This window comes from Mus musculus, chromosome 16 (genome assembly GCF_000001635.26).
Source record: "Mus musculus strain C57BL/6J chromosome 16, GRCm38.p6 C57BL/6J".
Taxonomy (NCBI): Eukaryota; Metazoa; Chordata; class Mammalia; order Rodentia; family Muridae; genus Mus; species Mus musculus.
The window spans coordinates 5,005,768-5,023,118 of record NC_000082.6 but is presented as its reverse complement, the minus strand read 5'-3'; the positions used below and the strand labels follow the sequence as shown (position 1 = coordinate 5,023,118).

The 17,351-nt window shown below is 49.9% G+C and overlaps 3 protein-coding genes across 16 annotated transcripts in view; 2 read left to right on the top strand and 1 right to left on the bottom strand.

Moving 5' to 3' along the window:
- Glyr1 (glyoxylate reductase 1 homolog (Arabidopsis)) overlaps positions 1-9,217 on the top strand; it is a 36,037-nt gene extending 26,820 nt beyond the window's left edge. For 2 of the 7 annotated variants that reach the window (XM_030249304.1, NM_001359747.1), the window contains 6 exons: positions 1,689-1,781; positions 2,751-2,852; positions 3,670-3,832; positions 4,100-4,279; positions 4,595-4,719; positions 7,517-9,212. In XM_030249304.1, coding sequence (XP_030105164.1) covers positions 1,689-1,781; positions 2,751-2,852; positions 3,670-3,832; positions 4,100-4,279; positions 4,595-4,719; positions 7,517-7,591 — 738 coding nt within the window. In that variant the 3' untranslated portion in view covers positions 7,592-9,212. Of the gene's footprint in view, positions 1-1,670; positions 1,864-2,750; positions 2,853-3,669; positions 3,833-4,099; positions 4,280-4,594; positions 4,720-7,516 lie in introns of all 7 variants that reach the window. The other 5 variants (XR_003951842.1, NM_028720.2, NM_001079814.1 and 2 more) reach the window with 5 other exon arrangements.
- Positions 9,218-9,544: 327 nt separating this feature from the next.
- Positions 9,545-14,390, top strand: Rogdi (rogdi homolog). Of its 3 annotated transcripts, NM_133185.2 has the most exons (11): positions 9,566-9,656; positions 9,745-9,816; positions 10,610-10,692; positions 10,824-10,878; positions 11,427-11,507; positions 12,177-12,272; positions 12,554-12,652; positions 12,966-13,079; positions 13,169-13,218; positions 13,515-13,641; positions 13,867-14,390. In NM_133185.2, the coding sequence occupies exons 1-11, from the start codon at positions 9,612-9,614 to the stop codon at positions 13,906-13,908; spliced, it is 864 nt and encodes a 287-aa protein (NP_573448.2). In that variant the 5' UTR covers positions 9,566-9,611; the 3' UTR covers positions 13,909-14,390. The 3 variants fall into 3 exon arrangements, 2 of the variants coding, with proteins under 2 accessions (XP_017172598.1, NP_573448.2); XR_003951813.1 differs by lacking the exon at positions 12,966-13,079 and having other exon boundaries at positions 9,545-9,656; positions 13,113-13,218; positions 13,867-14,389; XM_017317109.2 differs by lacking the exons at positions 13,169-13,218; positions 13,867-14,390 and having other exon boundaries at positions 9,545-9,656; positions 13,515-13,602.
- A 419-nt stretch (positions 14,391-14,809) lies between these two features.
- Smim22 (small integral membrane protein 22) lies at positions 14,810-15,831 on the bottom strand. 6 transcript variants are annotated; one of them, NR_045595.1, is made up of 4 exons: positions 15,701-15,803; positions 15,231-15,345; positions 15,050-15,147; positions 14,810-14,913 (listed from the first exon to the last, which is right to left on the bottom strand). NR_045595.1 is itself a non-coding variant. In NM_001253802.1 (4 exons), exons 2-4 carry the CDS (start codon positions 15,364-15,366, stop codon positions 14,872-14,874), a joined length of 276 nt encoding a protein of 91 aa, NP_001240731.1. In that variant the 5' UTR covers positions 15,367-15,375; positions 15,794-15,831; the 3' UTR covers positions 14,810-14,871. The 6 variants fall into 6 exon arrangements, 4 of the variants coding, with proteins under 4 accessions (NP_001240731.1, NP_001240732.1, NP_001240725.1 ...); NM_001253802.1 differs by having other exon boundaries at positions 15,231-15,375; positions 15,794-15,831; NM_001253803.1 differs by having other exon boundaries at positions 15,065-15,147; positions 15,231-15,375; positions 15,794-15,831.
- Positions 15,832-17,351: the final 1,520 nt, after the last annotated feature.

Below are 17,351 nucleotides of genomic sequence, written 5' to 3'. Positions count from 1 at the left end.
ATATAGGGCTGGAGAGATGGCTCAGTAGTTAAGAGCACTAGGTACTCTTCCCGAGTTTGATTCCCAGTGCCCATGTGGTGGCTCACAACCTTCTGTAATGGGATCTAACTCCTTCTTCTGGTGTGCACAAAGACAAACTACTCATACGTAAAATACATGAATAAATAACTTTTTTAAAACATTTCTTATTTTGTTAAATTTTGTTTTTAAGACAGGGTCTCACTATATAGCCCTGGCTTTGCCTATAGCTCACACTATAGGCTGTCCTTGAACTCACAAGGATTCACCTTCGACCTCCCAAGTGCTAGGTAGGATTAAAGGTATGCAGTACTACAACTGGCCTTAAGGTTTTATTTTTATTTCATATTTTATACATATGAATGTTTTGCCCAAATGTGTATCTGTATTCTGTGTGTGTGCCTGATGCCCATGGAGGTCAGAAGAGGGTGTTGGATCCTCCCATATGAGTGCTGGGAATAAAACCCCAAGTCTTTTGGAAAAACAACAAGTGTTCTTAACCAATGAGCCGTCTCCCCAGCTCTAGATCCATAGTTATTGGATAATAACACTCCCAAAACAAGAAATGGACAGTATTGAATGTCCGCCAATCTCAGAACCCACATAGAAGGGTCTGCAGTATTATTCCTGTTTCATGTGTGCACACTCATGCACATGCACACAGTAAAGTTAATACAATTTGGAAAGAAGCAAACCTTTTTAGGGGTCCTGGAGAGATGGCTCAGTTGTTAGGGCACTGTTTGGTCTTGCAGAGGGTCTGGTTTTAGTTCTGGAACCCACACTGTAGCTTACCAGTGCCAGGAACTCCAACACATTCTGGGCACCAAGGGCACCAGACACGTATGCATTGAAAATACTCATAAAAAGTTAAAAAAAAAAAAAAAAAACCCTGGCTGTCTTGGAAACCACTCTGTAGACCAGGGTAGTCACAAATTCACAGAGCTCTACCTGCCTTTGCCTCCCAAGTTCTAGGATTAAAGTGATCCAACACCACCACCAAAGGGTTGTTTTGTTTTGTTTTGTTTTTTTAAAGCCTACTCACAAAAATAGTATGCTCAAATTATTCTAATAATCTCTTATAATATGGGAGGGAGGGAGTACACTAACACCAGTGAGCTGTTTTATAGGGTATTCTGGATAATTAATTTCAGAAAAAACAAAAACAAAAAAACATAAGTTAGGACTTTGAGACCTGCGTAAGTCTTAACCTGGCTATAGGATTTGGAACCAGTCAAGAGAAAGGGACCACACAGCCCCACCCTGCTCCCTCTGCATGTGCTCCACCTTGCTCTGTGCCAGTAGCTCAGGTCACTAGACTGGTTTGCCACAGTTTTACTAGTACAGAGGAGCTGGACATAGCCACTGTTCATATCCTAATTTTCAAATGCCAGCCTTCAGCAGACACTGGCCTTGTGTGAAGTATCATATCATTCTAGCTAGTCACCATGTTCATCTTCAGAAACAGGACAGTCTATATAAACTTCTCTGTCCTCTTAAGCTCAAAGGGTTGGTTCTCCAGCTCTAGTGTCCCAGGGCTTCAGCCTCAGCCTCCTGCCTTGGGAAATCAGACAGGGGCATACACATCTCTGGCCTGTCCGGCATGTTTGTTGTGCATTGCATGCAGCTCACATTAGGATCTGTGACTTTTGCAGTGTGATTTGTTCATCCAGGAGGGGGCCCGCCTAGGAAGAACCCCCGCTGAAGTCGTTTCAACTTGTGACATCACTTTTGCCTGTGTGTCGGATCCAAAGGCAGCCAAGGACGTAAGGATCCCCCTTCCCTCTGCATCTCAGGTCGTAGCCAAGAGAGCTGGCTGGCCTCCTCCCCTTCTCCCCTGCACACTGAGTGAGTGTCTGCATGTGGGGGGATATCCCATCTGTGGGCCAACTCCTTTTGGGAAACATGTCAAAGTTGAATACAGACTTTAATTCAAAGAAAGAACTTCTGGGTTCTTGAAGTCTGCTTAAACATTTTTATGAACTGGCTCCAGGAATTCTACTGAGCTGGACTGTTTCGTAGCTGAGTGTGCCTTTCTTTTGTCCAAAGGCCAACTCCTATTTTAGCTGTTGCTGGATTTGCATGTGTTAGAAATTTTAGTAGTGATCCTATTAAACTGTGAGTGATCTACTCCAAAGAAGTCTCCAAAATAAGTAGTGAAGTTCTGTCTTTTGAACCTTGGGAAGAGAATACAAGGATTAAAGGGAACATTCTGGAATGACTTTTTGGTTGGTTTGGTTTGCTTTTTGTTTTTTGGTTGGTTGGTTTGGGGTTTGGTTTGTTTTTTTGGGATTTTTTGTTTTGTTTTGTTTTGGGTTGGTTGGTTGGTTAGTTGGTTAGTTGATTGGTTTTTGACTACAGGGTTTCTCTGTGTAGCCCTGGCTGCCCGGGAACTTAGTCTGTAGACCAGGCTGGCCAGAGATCCGCCTGACTCTTGAGTGCCGTGCTTAAAGGCATGCGCCACCACAGCCTATTATGAAATCTCATATGTAGCCCTCATTGGCCTGGAACGTGCTATGTAAGTAGACCAGACTAGCCTGGAACTCACAGAGATCCCTCTGCCTGAAATTACTTTTCTCTCTCATACATATTTAGTAGCTCTTTCATTATCATTTTTAATAGTTAACTTCTGATCAGGAAGTGAACTCCAAAAAACCAGCAGATTGTGTTCTGCAGGGAATCCTGAGCACTTAACTGCAAGTCTGGACTATTGCTTCTTCATTGTGTCCCCACAGCTGGTGCTGGGCCCCAGCGGTGTGCTGCAAGGAATCCGCCCCGGGAAGTGCTATGTGGACATGTCAACGGTGGATGCGGATACAGTCACCGAGCTGGCCCAGGTAGCAGCCTTATGTAGGCTGGCTCTGGATCATCTTTTCAGTGGGAGCCCAAGACCCAGGCTGACCACACCCAAGTACGGGCAGTTTGGTTACACTAGAGCGGACGTCGGGAGCCTTGGGACTAGTCTCTTGACTGTCCCCCTTCAGAACCTCAGCTGGTTGGAACGGCCATGGAAGGTCACTGCAGGCTAGTAGACAGGAGGTCCCATGCTGTCAGCCCTCCTACAGTGAGAAGCCTCCAGACTGCCAGTGTGGCCTTTTTGGCTTAAACAGCTGTCTACAGTTGAGTCTAGCATAGTGTCCTCTTCACAGTCTTATGGGCCCACTTGTATTCTGAGGGTGGCAGGGTCCAGAGGGCAGGAGTTTAGCCCAGGCATCTGTATGGCTGTTTGCCCCTTGGTCTTTGAAAATCAGAACACTGGAAAACAAGATATACACAAACCACCTCCCTTACTTTCTGTGACTCAACGTCTGTATAAGGATAGCCTGTCCAATCCACTACACTAGTAGGCTTTGGTACATGTGTTGGCTTTGGGACTTTTTTTTGGTTTTTCAAGACAGGGTTTCTCTATGTAGCCCTGGCTGTCCTGGAACTCACTTTGTAGACCAGGCTGGCCTCGAACTCAGAAAGAGGATACCTGCCTCCGCCTCCCAAGTGCTAGGGATTAAAGGCGTGCGCCACCATGCCCAGCTCAGCTTTGGACTTTTGATAGCAACATGCTAACATATTCTATGATGAGACACCATGACCCCCAAAAATGTTCCTTCCTCCATCCTTGGAGAAGCAAGACCAATCAGAAGCTGTCTTTCCTTACAGGTGATTGTATCCAGAGGGGGACGCTTTCTGGAAGCACCAGTCTCAGGGAATCAGCAACTGTCCAATGATGGGATGTTGGTGATCTTAGCAGCCGGAGACAGGGGCTTGTATGAGGACTGCAGCAGCTGCTTCCAGGCAATGGGAAAGACCTCCTTCTTTTTAGGTAATATACCTACCTATACCTATCTGGCCATGTTGGGACTAAAGGCTTGCAGGTGGGGCCGCTACATTGGTGACAGTGTCAGTCCCACATGGCCTCACCAGGCTTCCTAAAAGAAGGCTTCTTTTGCCAGACACAATTAGTACCTGGAAGGAAAAAGAGCCAGTCCTGTCTAGGACAGATGAAAGAGGTTTTCCAGGTGCATGGGTAAAGGCAGGTAGAGATGACCTGTCTGTAGAATCCTTGGGACATGACCTTTGCCCTGAGCAGGTGAAGTTGGCAATGCAGCCAAGATGATGCTGATTGTGAACATGGTCCAAGGGAGCTTCATGGCCACCATTGCTGAGGGGCTCACGCTGGCCCAAGTGACAGGCCAATCACAGCAGACACTCTTGGACATCCTTAATCAGGGACAATTGGCCAGCATCTTTCTGGACCAGAAGTGCCAAAGTAAGTCACCTTTGACTATTCTTGCAATTTTATTTTCATTAGAGCTGAGCAGCTGGGTCAGACCATCCAGGAAAGAGTCCTTTCATGATTCATTGTTTAAAGAGCCCCCTTTCCAGTCATTCCTTGCCCCGTTCCAAAGAGGCCCAGAGACACGGTGAAAATGGTATTTGAGGCCCCAGAGTAGGCCCTGAGTCTTTTGGACATGGGGGAGGACAGGGCCGTGCCCTTAGGAAATGGTGGAGGTGAGCCTGATACTCGGCGGGCAATTTTCATGTAGATCTTTTAAACTTCTAATGAATGGCTTTCCCTTCTCAGATATCCTACAAGGAAACTTTAAACCTGACTTCTACCTGAAATACATTCAGAAGGATCTCCGCCTGGCCATTGCATTGGGTGATGCAGTCAACCACCCCACTCCCATGGCAGCTGCAGCCAATGAGGTAACTTCACAGCAAGTGGTCCAGGCCCTCGATCCTTGAATTTCATTGTTATTTCTGTCTTGCTTTCTTAGCTTTCTTTTCTTCCCACTTTATTGAGAACAGGGTCTTGCCGACCCTTCTGATCAGTCCTGGGCACTGTGGTTACAGATGTGATTCTTACCTTTTCATACTTAATCTTACTACATTGAGCCAAGGAAGGAAGGAGTGTCATGTATAGAATTGCACTGGTTCTGTCTTTAGGTTAGGATCTGAATTCTTTTTCTCTATCTAGTCTCTGGTAGAGGAGTCCTACACGCAACAGTTCTAGACCTACTTATAACCGGAGCATGAGAGCTCATTTTCTTCTCAACCACAGTAAATTTTTATTATTATTTTCTTTGTGATTTCTTCTGTGATCTTTGGATTACTTGAAAGTCTTTCTAGCCAAGTATTGTCTTATATAACTGTAGCCCTAGCTAACTAAGGCTGAAGTAGAAGGTTCAAGGCCAGCCTACACAACTTAGTGAGAGTCTGTCTCAAAGATTAAAAAGGAGGGAGATAACATTTCTTGGTAGAGTACTTACCTGGCATGTACAAGACCCTGGGGTTCAATTCCTAATTGCCTCCCCCCCCCCCCCAAATTGAAAACAGGATGTTTGTGCAATGGATAATTGGTGTTGTTTAGTTAATGAACAAATGATTCGCATCATATGATTCCAGCTGTGGCTGGAATCTCTGTTAGTCTCCTCTAATTCCGCCTGCCCTTCATTTCCTTAGCTCACCTGTCTCGGATCTCATTAGGTAGCCCAGACTGTCCTCAAGTCCACAACCCTCCTGCCTTAATCTCCATAGTGCTGCTAGTATTCCAGCATTACCTGCCTGTTGTGTCATGTTTACACAGCCTATGGATGGGGCTTGCATTTTTATCCATCTTCAGTATCTACTTACCAATTACAGTGCTTGCTCCAGTCACATCATTTCACATACCATAATATGTTATACCACATGGGCACATTAGAAAAGTTTCTTTTGGAAAAGGAGTCTTTCTTGTCCTGGCACCTTCTTCATGCCTGCACTCACATATGTCTCTCCCATCAGTCTCCTAAGTAGCTGGAACTTTTTTTTTTAAGATTTATTTTTACTATTTTATATATATATGAGTACACTGTAGCTGTCTTCAGACAGACTAGAAGAGAGCATTGGATCCCATTACAGATGGTTATGAGCCACCATGTGGTTGCTGGGAGTTGAACTCAGGACCTCTGGAAGAGTTGTCAGTGCTCTTAACCACTGAGCCATCTCTCCAGCCCAGTAGCTAGAATTTTAATTTCCACTTAATTTCTTCTCTTTTAAAATCACTTTTTAGGACTGGAGAGATGGGTCATCGGTTCCTGCCTGTGATGGTGTTCTTGGTGTTCAGTCTAGAAAGCTGCTCAGCCTTCCTTGAGCATTAACAGATATGACAGAAATGTGCGTGTTCTCCTTTACAGTGGCCCTGCTTAGACTGCTCAGCTGCGCATCACCTCAGCAAAACTGGGTGCCCTGTTGCCTTTCACACGATGGCTTTGATTCTTTTCAAGCTTTCATGCAGTCCCCAGAGTCTTGGATGGCTTCTATTGCTAGACCCTGCTCTGGGTTCTGGAACATGCTGGGATACAAGCAGCGCCTCCGATCTTCATTCACATCACTTACATTTTAATGGAAACACAAAATAAGCTTGACGCTTTTAAACAAGTAAAGACTGTAAAGAGTATAATAAATACAGTTTGGGGAGGCTGAGCTGGCAGAAAATCTCAGCAGTTAAAAGTGTGCACAGACACTGGCAGAACACCCGCACACATAACAATCAATGGCACCATTAATCCCAAACCTCAGGAGGCAGGTGCAGTCTGACCGGTGAGTTAGAGGCAAGCCTAGTCTACATAATGAGCCAGCCAGCGCTACAGAGTGAGACCCTGTCTTTAAAACAATAGTAATAAATAAGCCAAATGTAATATAGTGAATTCCAGGAGAGCTGGGGCTACATAGTGGGAAGATAAAAGGAAGAACAAACAAACATGAGATCCTTGTAGGCTGTAAGGAAAGCCCTGTCTCAACAATAAAACCCAAACCCTGGGGCTGATGGATCAGGACTTAAGAGAACCAGCTGCTTTTCCAGAGGGCCGGGGTTCAAATTCCAGCACCCATATGGCAGATCATATACATCTGTAACTCTAGTTCCAGGAGATCCAAACCCCTCTGAGAGCACCAGGCACCCACATAGTGCACAGACATACATGCAGGCAAACAGACACATGAAATAATAAAATAAATTTTATAACTGAATAAAACAAAAGTAATAAAATAATGTATGTAGGCTCTAAGGTAATAAAACAGAGATAGCTGGTATATCAATGGGCACAGCTGCTGTGTTGATGAGCACAAAGGAGCCTTTGGAAAGGTTGGTTGGGAGGTGTCAGCCATTTTTTAAGAAAGGGCACAGTGATCCTGAGTATAATACAACATCCTCGGAAGACTGCATTGAGGGCTGTCACCTTGACTCCTAACAGCACTGAGCACTTCACATGTCTGCGTATAAATAGAGCCATGAGGGTTGTGACTGTTCCTTCTTCAGGTGGGGCTGTGGCAGAAGCCCACAGGCTAGGCCATCTGCTCCACATCAAGCCAGTATTCATACCCACATATCTCAAGCTCTAGGTCCTGCCTGCTAAGCAACAGGCTAGAACCATCTGGAAATGGCTCCAGGAATCAGGGCTCTACCACATAGTAGCTCTGTAGCTAGAGACCAACCTCTACCTCTTTTATTTTTTTTTTTCAGGTATACAAAAGAGCCAAGGCACTGGACCAGTCTGACAATGATATGTCTGCCGTGTACCGAGCCTACATACACTAAGCCTTGCCTGCCCATCTACCCTCCCATCTTCCCTCTGACCTCCCCTCCCAGTGTGGGGTCAGGGTTCTGGGACTAGCTCTGGACCAGTCACCTGTCTCCATTTCCTTTTATACAGACTTTGAAACTTGCATCAGCACAGTACACAGCAGCACCCTGTCTCCCTGAGGCCCTGGCCAGGGATAAGAGGATCTATCTCTCCTGGTGGCTGTGAAGAAGCTCTTGAGCTGGGCCTTGATTGACCCTGGAGCAGGAGGTTGTGGATTCTCTCTGTTCCTCTGTGTTCTCTGTCTCTGTCACACACACACCCAGGATAGAAGCTACCCAGAAACTGCTGCCTGGCTGTTCTTGCAAGCTTAGCCCCCTTCTGGTCAAGAGACTGGAGGGACTAGAATTGACAGGGAGCACTGGAAGCTTTCAACTTCCCCAGGACAGAGACTGGCCCCCACTGGGCCCCTGAAAGGAGAGGCCCCTCAGCCATCATGAACCAACAGATTCCCTGAGGAGGCTCTGTGGATCACCAGCTGAGGAGGATTTTCCTGTAGACACTACCATTACACCGCAGCTCCCAGAGTGTCTCTGTGAACTGAAGAGAGACCAGCATAGCCACATAGACCCCTCTTCAGGGGGAGCAGAGTCTACAGTCTTCTGTCCTGAGCCTGTTCCTCCCAGGAGGTTTCATTTGGATTTGCATTCCAGCCCAAGGGAAGGGGCCGTAAGGGCCTTGGGAGCAGTGAAGTGTATGGGCGGCTCCTTCCTGTTTCCATTACGCCAGGCTCTTGAGCTGGGCTACCTGTTCAGCCTGCTCTACACAGGTCCCCTGCATGTCCCTCTTCCCCTTTTCCTTCCATGGAGATATTTCTGTCCCATCCTCTTTTGACCCAGCCCCAGCCTGATCAACACCAATAATAAGCATTTCCTAGATGAGCATTTCCTAGGCTGGGCTTTTGATGAGGAACCTTACTTCTGCCAGTGGTTCCAAGTTCTGGGTTTTTTGGGACTTGAAGCATTTCTCCTTGAAGAGGGGACCAGAGAGGCTTAGAATGTCACACGAGAGGAATCACCCGAGGAAGCCTTCCTCCTCATGAGTTTGGATTTTCAAAGCCACGATTTAACTTTTCCATCTGGGATAAGGATCTCAGGACATGGGCACGGGGCAGGGGATGCTTGTGGAGTTCAGTGCAATTGTCCATTCACTGGGATGCTGAACAGTTTCTGTCTGGACACAGCCTGTCTTGGTCCTGGGGGCTGGGGGTGGGGAAGATGCTGTAAGAAAACCGGTTAGTCAATGTTGTCTTAATATTGTTGACAATTCTGTAAAGTTCCTTTTTATGACTATTTCTGTTTAAGCTATTTCACCTTTCATTTTGAAACCCTTTCCTTTTATGGAGAAAATGTGACACTGTGGAAATGCTTGTAAGAAAGCCCCTACTCCCGCTTTTCCTTGAAATGACAGATCTAGGTGATTACGGTTGTGAATTTTTATTTTCACTTTGTTTTTAATGAACATTTGTCTTTCAGAATAGGATTGTGTGATAATGTTTAAATGGCAAAAAAACAAAACATGATTTTGTGCAATTAACAAAGCTACTGCAAGAAAAAAAAATAAAACATTTCTTGGTACCATAACTGTATCATTGTACCCAAATGCTAGGGGGACCTAGGTAGGAGCCAACTCACCTGATTCTTTCCCGGTGGAACCCTGGGCGGGCTCCATCTAGCCGGACAATACTGGAATAACTTGATGGACGGCCCCGCCGACCAATCAGTGGTGGCCAAAGCCCGGGTCCCTGCTGAAAAACAGGGATTGAGGCGGGCGGATAGAAGGCGAGGCGTGGCCTATCCGTCTAGCCACTCACCAGCCAGGACTAGAAGCTACAGCCAGTCGCTTGAGGCGTAGCCGGCTTGAGGGCGGAGCTTGTGCCCTATTTGCCAATCGGTCACGGGAGGAGGCGAAAAAGGGGCGGGCGTTGCGCGCCAAGCTCCTGACTACAGACCTCAGAGACGGTGCGCGGCTAGGAGGATGGCGACCGCGATGGCTGCGAGCGCCGCGGAGCGGGCAGTACTGGTGGGACGCGCTCGGCGGGCAGGGGGCGGCGGGCGGCCAGCCGACCGGCGGCGGGGATGGGATGGGTTTGACGCCGCGCTGTCCGCAGGAGGAGGAGTTTCGCTGGTTACTGCACGCTGAGGTGCACGCCGTGCTGAGACAGCTGCAGGACATCCTCAAGGTAACGCTCCCGCTGGTCCCGCCCGGCCTGCCATCCTTCCTATCCACCGGGTCCTGCCAATCGCACACAGCAGATGCTGAGCGTGACCCGTGCAGATACCCACTTCTGAGAGTACAGTTCAGACGCAGACATGCTGGCATGTAATTACACAAGCAGTGGGCACCAGGTCTTGAGTGTGAACTATCTTCGAAACTGACATTTATCTGTGAGCAAGCAGGGTAGTGGTGAAAGCTTGTGATTTCAGCACTCGGAAGAGTGAGGCTAGAGGTTCATGAGTTAGAAGCCAGCCTTAGGCTCCATTGTGAAACACTGTCTCAAACAAAACAGTCTCAAAACAACACTGATAATCCGAGCTCTGAAGTGATCTCAGCCAAGTTACCCGGATTTCTGAGCCTGTTCCCTTACCCTAACCAGGCTCACACGTCTGTTTGTGAAGATAAATAAACTATCTCACAGAATGCCTAGGACAGTAACCTAGCAAAGCCTGTTACTGTGACTACTGATTGTCTGATTCGGGGACTCTGCTCCCCACACATATCACAGCACTCCAGCTTTCTAGGCACTGTGCCTCTCTGTTCTGTGTTCCACCTGGCTGCTCATGATATACTCAGGACTGGAATGAACGGGTCTGAGCTCATAAAATCTTGGAGGTTTAGTAGGGCAGAGGCAGAGGGGCCAGGTCAGGCCTGCCCTCCTCGTCCCTTCCCCTGCTAACCTGGCAAAGTATCCAGGCCTTGGAATGGAACACTGGCCAGACTGAGGTGAGGTGTTGGGACTGCGCTGTCTTCCACAGGAGGCCTCTCTCCGCTTCACTCTCCCAGGCCCCAGCACCGAGGGCCCTGCCAAGCAGGAGAACTTCATCCTGGGCAGCTGTGGGTGAGCTGGGTTGGGCAGGAGCCTTTGGAAGGGGTGTACACCTGGGGGGAGGAAATGCCCAGGGTACGGTGGGGCAGCCTGCAAGGGGAGGGAGCAGTAGCAGGCGCTCCTCTGACTCGTGTGTGTTACAGCACAGACCAGGTGAAAGGGACTCTGACTCTGCAAGGGGATGCCCTCAGCCAAGCGGTGAGTCCCCCAACAGTCCAGCTGGTGACAAGGATGGTGATGGCTTAGCTCTGCCACCAGCTAGCTCTGTGACCCTGGCTCTGACCCTTGTTGTCTCTGACCTGTTTCCTTGTATGTCTGTAATGTCACAGGCAACCCTCACACTACCTCATGAGATAGGCTTTAGATCCCAGGAGGGGAAGGACAAGAACCTGATGGCATTACACTTAGTTCAGCCTGGCATCTGGACCCTGTGAAATACAAACTTTGGAAGCCTAGGCAGGCTGGCCCCGCATCAAAGTTGAATGAGCCACCACCCTCTGATCTAAGGCCTCAAAGGCCCTGGGGGACAGCCCGTCCCCACGGTTCAGACTACACCACTACCTCCTGTCCAGCTCTTCCCCTTTCTCAGCTTCTCTCGCCCCCCCCCCCACCACCACCACCACCACCACTTTGTGGTTCTTCCTGGGTCTGAGTTCCTATTTCTTGACATTCCTCTTTATCTCCCTCCTGGCTGGCTGAGGCGCCTAGGGCCTCAGCCATCCCCCCACTGCATTGCTGGCTCACAGGATGTGAACCTGAAGATGCCTCGGAACAACCAGTTGTTGCACTTGGCCTTCCGGGAAGACAAGCAGTGGAAGCTGCAGCAGGTGAGGTCCAGCACTCAGCCTGGGCGGCCCAAGGCAGGCCCGAGCCAAGGCCTCCCTGGACAAGTCTTGCAGTGGGGACTTTGCGACCACAGCAAATATAGCAGAATTGGGGGTAGGGGGGGGCAGAGTCTGCTCCACATTAGGGATGTGAAACCAGCCCTAGTTTTGCGACTCTGGCCATGTTAGGACAGCTGAAGGTCCCTTTGAATGTCACTTAACAGGGGCTTCCCATGTACTGTGAATCAACCACAAGCTTTCTGCCTACCCACAGGCCATGTGACACACATGGGCACACGCACACACACCCTGATCTGAAGCTGGTTTACAGGTCCCCCTCCTTGCTCTCCCTGGGCACCTGGGCACGCTTGTTTCTGCCCTTGAGCCTCGTACACTTACCTTATGGGTGTACTAGGGCTTATCTTTTGAGCAGTGACTTACACAGGGGCAAGAGCCAGCATGCCTTGGCTGCCATGATTGTCCTGGCCATCCAGGTTCAAATACTCCAGCTTTGGAGGTGGTCAAGACCACAGATGGCACCACCTTCTCCTGGGAGCTTAGCCTCTCAAGTGGGCCCCATGTTCTGGGATCAGGCTCAAGACCCAGAAATGTGGCTTCCCTGAAACTGACAGACTTTGTTTCTGTGGGTGGGGCGTGGGGGGCTGTTTCCAGATCCAGGATGCCAGGAACCATGTGAGCCAAGCTATTTATCTCCTAGCAAACCGGGATGAGAGCTACCAGTTCAAGACAGGAGCGGAGGTCCTCAAGGTACTCTTCCCGTGTCGGCGCCTTGCATCCTGTCCCAGGCTTCTTTGGAAGCTGCTCCTTCCCAGCCATGACTCAGGGATCTGGCCACATGTGTTAGCTTATGACCTGAATTACAGCATCTGCTAAGCTTGTAGATTAGGCCTGGGAACCATGGGAACCATGGTCACCTGGCAACAACAGAATCTACAGATGTTGCTTGCCGATGCTAGGGGCTTGGGCTGGGACACAGGGGAGCCCAGCTGCTGCCACCAAAGTAGCAGTGGCCACCTGCCCCTCCCCAGCTCATGGATGCTGTTATGCTGCAACTGACTAGAGCCAGAAGCCGGCTCACTACCCCAGCCACCCTCACCCTGCCGGAGATTGCTGCCAGCGGCCTCACGGTCAGTACCTCAGACAGCCCCTACCCCAAGAAAGAAGTCTCTACTGAGAGGTCCAGCCAGGGGGATTTCTGTGCCTGGGTGGTTTTCTGCAGGCTTCTGGGTTGGGTTCTTGGCCTGTATCCTGTCCCCCAATATGTTAACACAGTTTCCCGCCAGTGGTGTCCAATCTAGCAGCCAGCACATAGAGATTATGGGGAGCCTCTGGTAACTCAGCCTATGGAGAAGCATCTGGGGATAGGACTGGGCTCCTCCCCTCCCCCATAATGCCATACCCTGTAGCAGTGCAGCCTAAAGTCCCTCCTGCCTCCTCCAGCGGATGTTTGCACCTACCCTACCCTCTGACCTGCTGGTCAATGTCTACATCAACCTCAACAAGCTGTGCCTCACTGTATACCAGCTGCACGCCCTGCAACCCACCTCCACCAAGGTAAAGTTCTCCCCACCTCCGATGCCCCCACAGCAGCACTACTGAGGACTCTCTACCTAGACCTCACAGACTCTGCTGTTTCTGCTTAGAACTTCCGCCCGGCCGGAGGCGCAGTGCTCCACAGCCCCGGCGCTATGTTGTAAGTGTACAGAAAGGGCTCCTAGAGCCCCTTCCCTTTTTTTTTTTTTTTTTTTTTTTTTATTTTGTTTTGTTTTTCGAGACAGGGTGTCTCTGTATAGCCCTGGCTGTCCTGGAACTCACTCTGTAGACCAGGCTGGCCTCAAACTCAGAAATCTGCCTGCCTCTTCCTCCATAGTGCTGGGATTAAAGGCGTGTGCCACCACGCCCGGCTGAGCCCCTTCCCTTCTACTCCCTCTGCTCTTGGGGTCTGGGTCCAAGCCTAGCCTCAGGGATCCATTTCTCATCCTTCCCCAGTGAGTGGGGCTCACAGCGTCTCGAGGTGAGCCACGTGCACAAGGTAGAATGTGTGATACCCTGGCTCAACGATGCCCTGGTATACTTCACCGTCTCCCTGCAACTCTGCCAGCAGCTCAAGGACAAGGTGTGTCCTGGGCATGTGGGACAGGGGAGCAGGGCCATTCAGGGGTCTCCTCACACTTCCTAAGTGCCCCCAAGTTATAGAGCCCATGATACCATACACAGCAATCATCCAGCAACGGTTCTCAGACACAGTCCCCTCCGGTAACCTTAGCATCCCCCTTGCCACACCCCTGAAGCCAGTGGACACCCTACTGACCTGTTGTTGACCATGTCCCACCCTCTGCAGATCGCTGTGTTTTCCAGCTACTGGAGCTCCCGGCCCTTCTGAGCAAGCACCTGCCTGACTCCTCCCCCAAGATGGTAGCCCTGACTTGTAGCCCCTCCCCACAACTCGTACCCATGCAGTGCCTGTCACTGTCACTTTTCTCCCTCCTCATTCCCTGTGGTACTGATGGCAGTGAACCTGAGAGGCACCTGGAGAAGTGAGTGCAGGCTTGGTGTTTTGATTAGGGGAGGGGTCAGTCAAGAAGATGAGCTGAGGTGTGACCATGCTCCTAACCCTGCCTTCCTGGACACTCCAGGAACCTTTGGACTAAGGTGGGACCAAGCCTAGGCCTCTCCCTTCTCCTACCCTCTCAGCTCCCATTAGGGAGCCCTTGAGGGATGGGGTTAGCACTCACCTCTGAGGTGGAGGAGGGAAGAGGGACCTGGGCTGCGGAAGAACCTCCCTGTAAATCAGGTGCAGTACTGGGACCATCTGTTCTGTGACCCCACCCACCTCTAAGAAATAAAAATCAGGTTTGACTCTGGCCTGTCTGTCTGTCTGTCTGCCTACTCAGTAGAGACTAGTTGAAAGTCCCAGGTGATCCATGGCTTTCCGTGCTCCCTGTCGAGGCCTTCATAATCCTGCCTCCTGCCTCAGCCTCTTTTTTTGTTTTTTTTTTTTTTTTTTTTTTTTTTTTTAGACAGGGTTTCTCTGTATAGCCCTAGCTATCCTGGAACTCAGAAATCCACCTGCCTCTGCCTCCCAAGTGCTGAGATTAAAGGCATGTTCCACCAAGCCCGGCCTACCTCAGCCTCTTGAATGTTGGCATCACAGCCTGTGCCCAGGCTGCAGAGCGGGCCCCAAGGGGTAGCAGAAGTTGGGAGTGTACAAGGGAATCACGAGTGCATTGCGGTGAGGCACTACACTGCCCCTGGCGGGATTAGAACACAGTCCAGACTCGGGCTTTGGCAAACATTGGCTCTGTTACTGTCATCCAGCAGGACCCATGCCAAGGGCAAGTTAGCATTAAGGTTCCAGGGCCAAGTTATCCACACCATTGCGCTTTTCCTGCAAGAGAAAAAACCCTCACCAGAAGGCTCTGCCCTGCCCTTCTCGCCCAGCGTAGGTGTGAGGGGGGCTTCGAGGGGAGCTCCTCTCTGCGCAGCGCCCACCCCTTCCTAGGTTCATCTTCCCAGGCTCTCACCTTCCCGGGGCTCACCTTCCGGGGCCTGGGGGAGGTGTTGCAGCAGCAACAACAGCAGCAATGGACAAAGACCAGCAACAGCAACAACAGCACAGTGCCTGGAGACCAGAGAGAGGCATCCAGATGTGATGTGGCCCCCTGCTTCAACGGGGTAGGGCCTTGGATCAGGAGCCGCACTCACCCACAAATGTGAGAAAGACCACAAAGGCAGCGACGTCCCATTCCGACTGGAAGAGCTGCCGGCTCCTCAGCCTCCCCAGTACTTCCTCTGCAGTGGCCTGCAGCTCCTGCCTCAGCTCCTCATCAGAAAGCCCCATCTCAGCCACCTGCCCCACACCCCCCAAAGGGCCACCTCAGTCCAGGCCTCTTTCTGGCCGTACACAGTCTAAGCCTACCCTGAGATGACCCTTGACCCCCCTGTTTTCCTCAGCCTTCTGCTCTGTAAGCCCTCCAGCCTCCTCCTCTGTCCCTATTCCTCCTGCTCCAGACCCAGCAATCTCTCCCTTCCCTGTTCCTTTCTCCACTATCTCCTCCCCACACACACACACCCCGTCCCCATCTGCTTGTCTCCCCTCCCTCCCCTAGACCTTTGGCCCCCACACTGACCCTGACCTGGGCAGCCCCGACCCACCCAACCAACCACCCCCTTACCTCCTCTCTCCCCAGCAAAGCTGATTCCAGTGCCCCCACCTGCCTCTAGTGGCACCCCTTCCCCCCCAGGCCAGGTAGGTCCTAGGAACTCACACTGCTTCCTGCTTCCGGATCCAGGATCCGCACCACCTGAAACCTTAGCAACCAGCCCCGCCCTCCTCTCCAGGGCCTGCTGCCAGGCAAGCGCCAGGTCTCTGCTGACCTGACCATAGGGGCCTAGAGAAGAAAGCCACAGGGCTGACAGTTGCTCTGGACCCTGGAATGTTTTCACCTATTTTTAGTATCCCAGATGTCTTAGTTATTTTTCTATTACTGTGCCCAAACACCATGACCAAGATAAATTATTTTTAAAAAAGCATTTAATAGTGGCTCACATTCCAGAGGGTTAGAATCCATTAGAGCCTGGGGTCCTTGCCCTTGGAACTTTGACCTTCCCCAGTGAAAGCAGATCTCATTGTTCCTGTATTCTTGGCAGCTGAGAGTCTAGATGCTGTGCTCGGCCTAGACACATGTGGCCGTATGTCAGTTTCTTACTTGTGTGGCTCTTAATGTTCTGAGCAAAGGGGAGTATCCAAGGTTAGATCCTTCCGTGACACAGCACACACCTTCCCTGGCTTATCACAGAGTGATTACAAAGAGATAACCTCCCTATTCCCATTTTTTTCTTCCACGTGTTCAAACTGGGGGCTGGACACATAGCTGAGTTGGTAGGTGGCCTGCAATATTCAAGGCCTTGGGTTTGATCATCAGCACCACACAAACTGTTCTCGTAATCCCGTTACTTAGAGGTTAAAAAAAGAAAGATCAGAAGTTCAAGGCTATCCTCAACTACATAAGTTTGAAGTCAGGCTGAATTTCATGAGACTATTTTAAAAAAGATTGGGGAGGCCAGCAAGATGGCTCAACAGGTAATGGTGGCTGCCAATGAGCTGGGCAACCGGTAGATCAATCTTTGTAGCCCACATGATGGAGGGGACTCTGTGAAGTTGTCCATTCACCTCCAAGTGCACACTGTGTCACATGTGTCGGTGTAGATGTATGCACATGTGCAGTAAAGGAAGGAAGAGAGGGAGGGAGGGAGGAAGGAAGGAAGCTGGGGCATTGTGACATTAAGCAACTAATAAAAGTCATAGATGCACTTGATTGACTGATTTTCTGTTATGGCGGGGACATACCTCAAGCTCAGCAGCTGCAAAGAAAGCATGCAGAGTCTTAGAGGTACACAGGCCAGACTCCTGTGAAGACCGACCGGCTTGGCTGTGTATAGGAGAGATAGCTCTTGATTTTCATTTTTTAGATTTGTTTATTTACTTATTTTATGTACATGAGTACACTGTAGCTGTACAGATAGTCATGAGCCATCATGTGGTTGCTGGGAATTGAACTCAGGACCTCTTGCTCACTCCGGCCCAGCTCACTCTGGCCCCAAGATTTAGTTATTGTTATGTGTACACTGTAGCTGTCTTCAGACACACCAGAAGAAGGTGTCAGATCTCATTACAGATAGTTATAAGCCACCATGTGATTGCTGGGATTTGAACTCAGGGCCTTTGGAAGAACAGTTGGTGCTCTTAACCACTGAGACATCTCTTCAGCCTATCTCTAGATTTTTCTAGCCTGCAATGTGTAAGCTTGGGCACATCCTCTGACC

What these genes read in the sequence shown, in the direction of transcription:
- Rogdi (NM_133185.2), top strand. Translation starts at nt 9,612, where the DNA reads ATGGCGACCGCGATGGCTGCGAGCGCCGCGGAGCGGGCAGTACTG. An exon ending in AGCTGCAGGACATCCTCAAG is followed by an intron (nt 9,817 to 10,609) that starts GTAACGCTCCCG and finishes TGTCTTCCACAG; the next exon opens with GAGGCCTCTCTCCGCTTCAC. An exon ending in GCCAGCAGCTCAAGGACAAG is followed by an intron (nt 13,642 to 13,866) that starts GTGTGTCCTGGG and finishes CACCCTCTGCAG; the next exon opens with ATCGCTGTGTTTTCCAGCTA.
- Smim22 (NM_001253802.1), bottom strand. Translation starts at nt 15,366, where the DNA reads ATGGGGCTTTCTGATGAGGAGCTGAGGCAGGAGCTGCAGGCCACTGCA. An exon ending in GGTCTTTCTCACATTTGTGG is followed by an intron (nt 15,148 to 15,230) that starts GTGAGTGCGGCT and finishes TCTGGTCTCCAG; the next exon opens with GCACTGTGCTGTTGTTGCTG. An exon ending in GGAAGGTGAGCCCCGGGAAG is followed by an intron (nt 14,914 to 15,049) that starts GTGAGAGCCTGG and finishes TTTCTCTTGCAG; the next exon opens with GAAAAGCGCAATGGTGTGGA.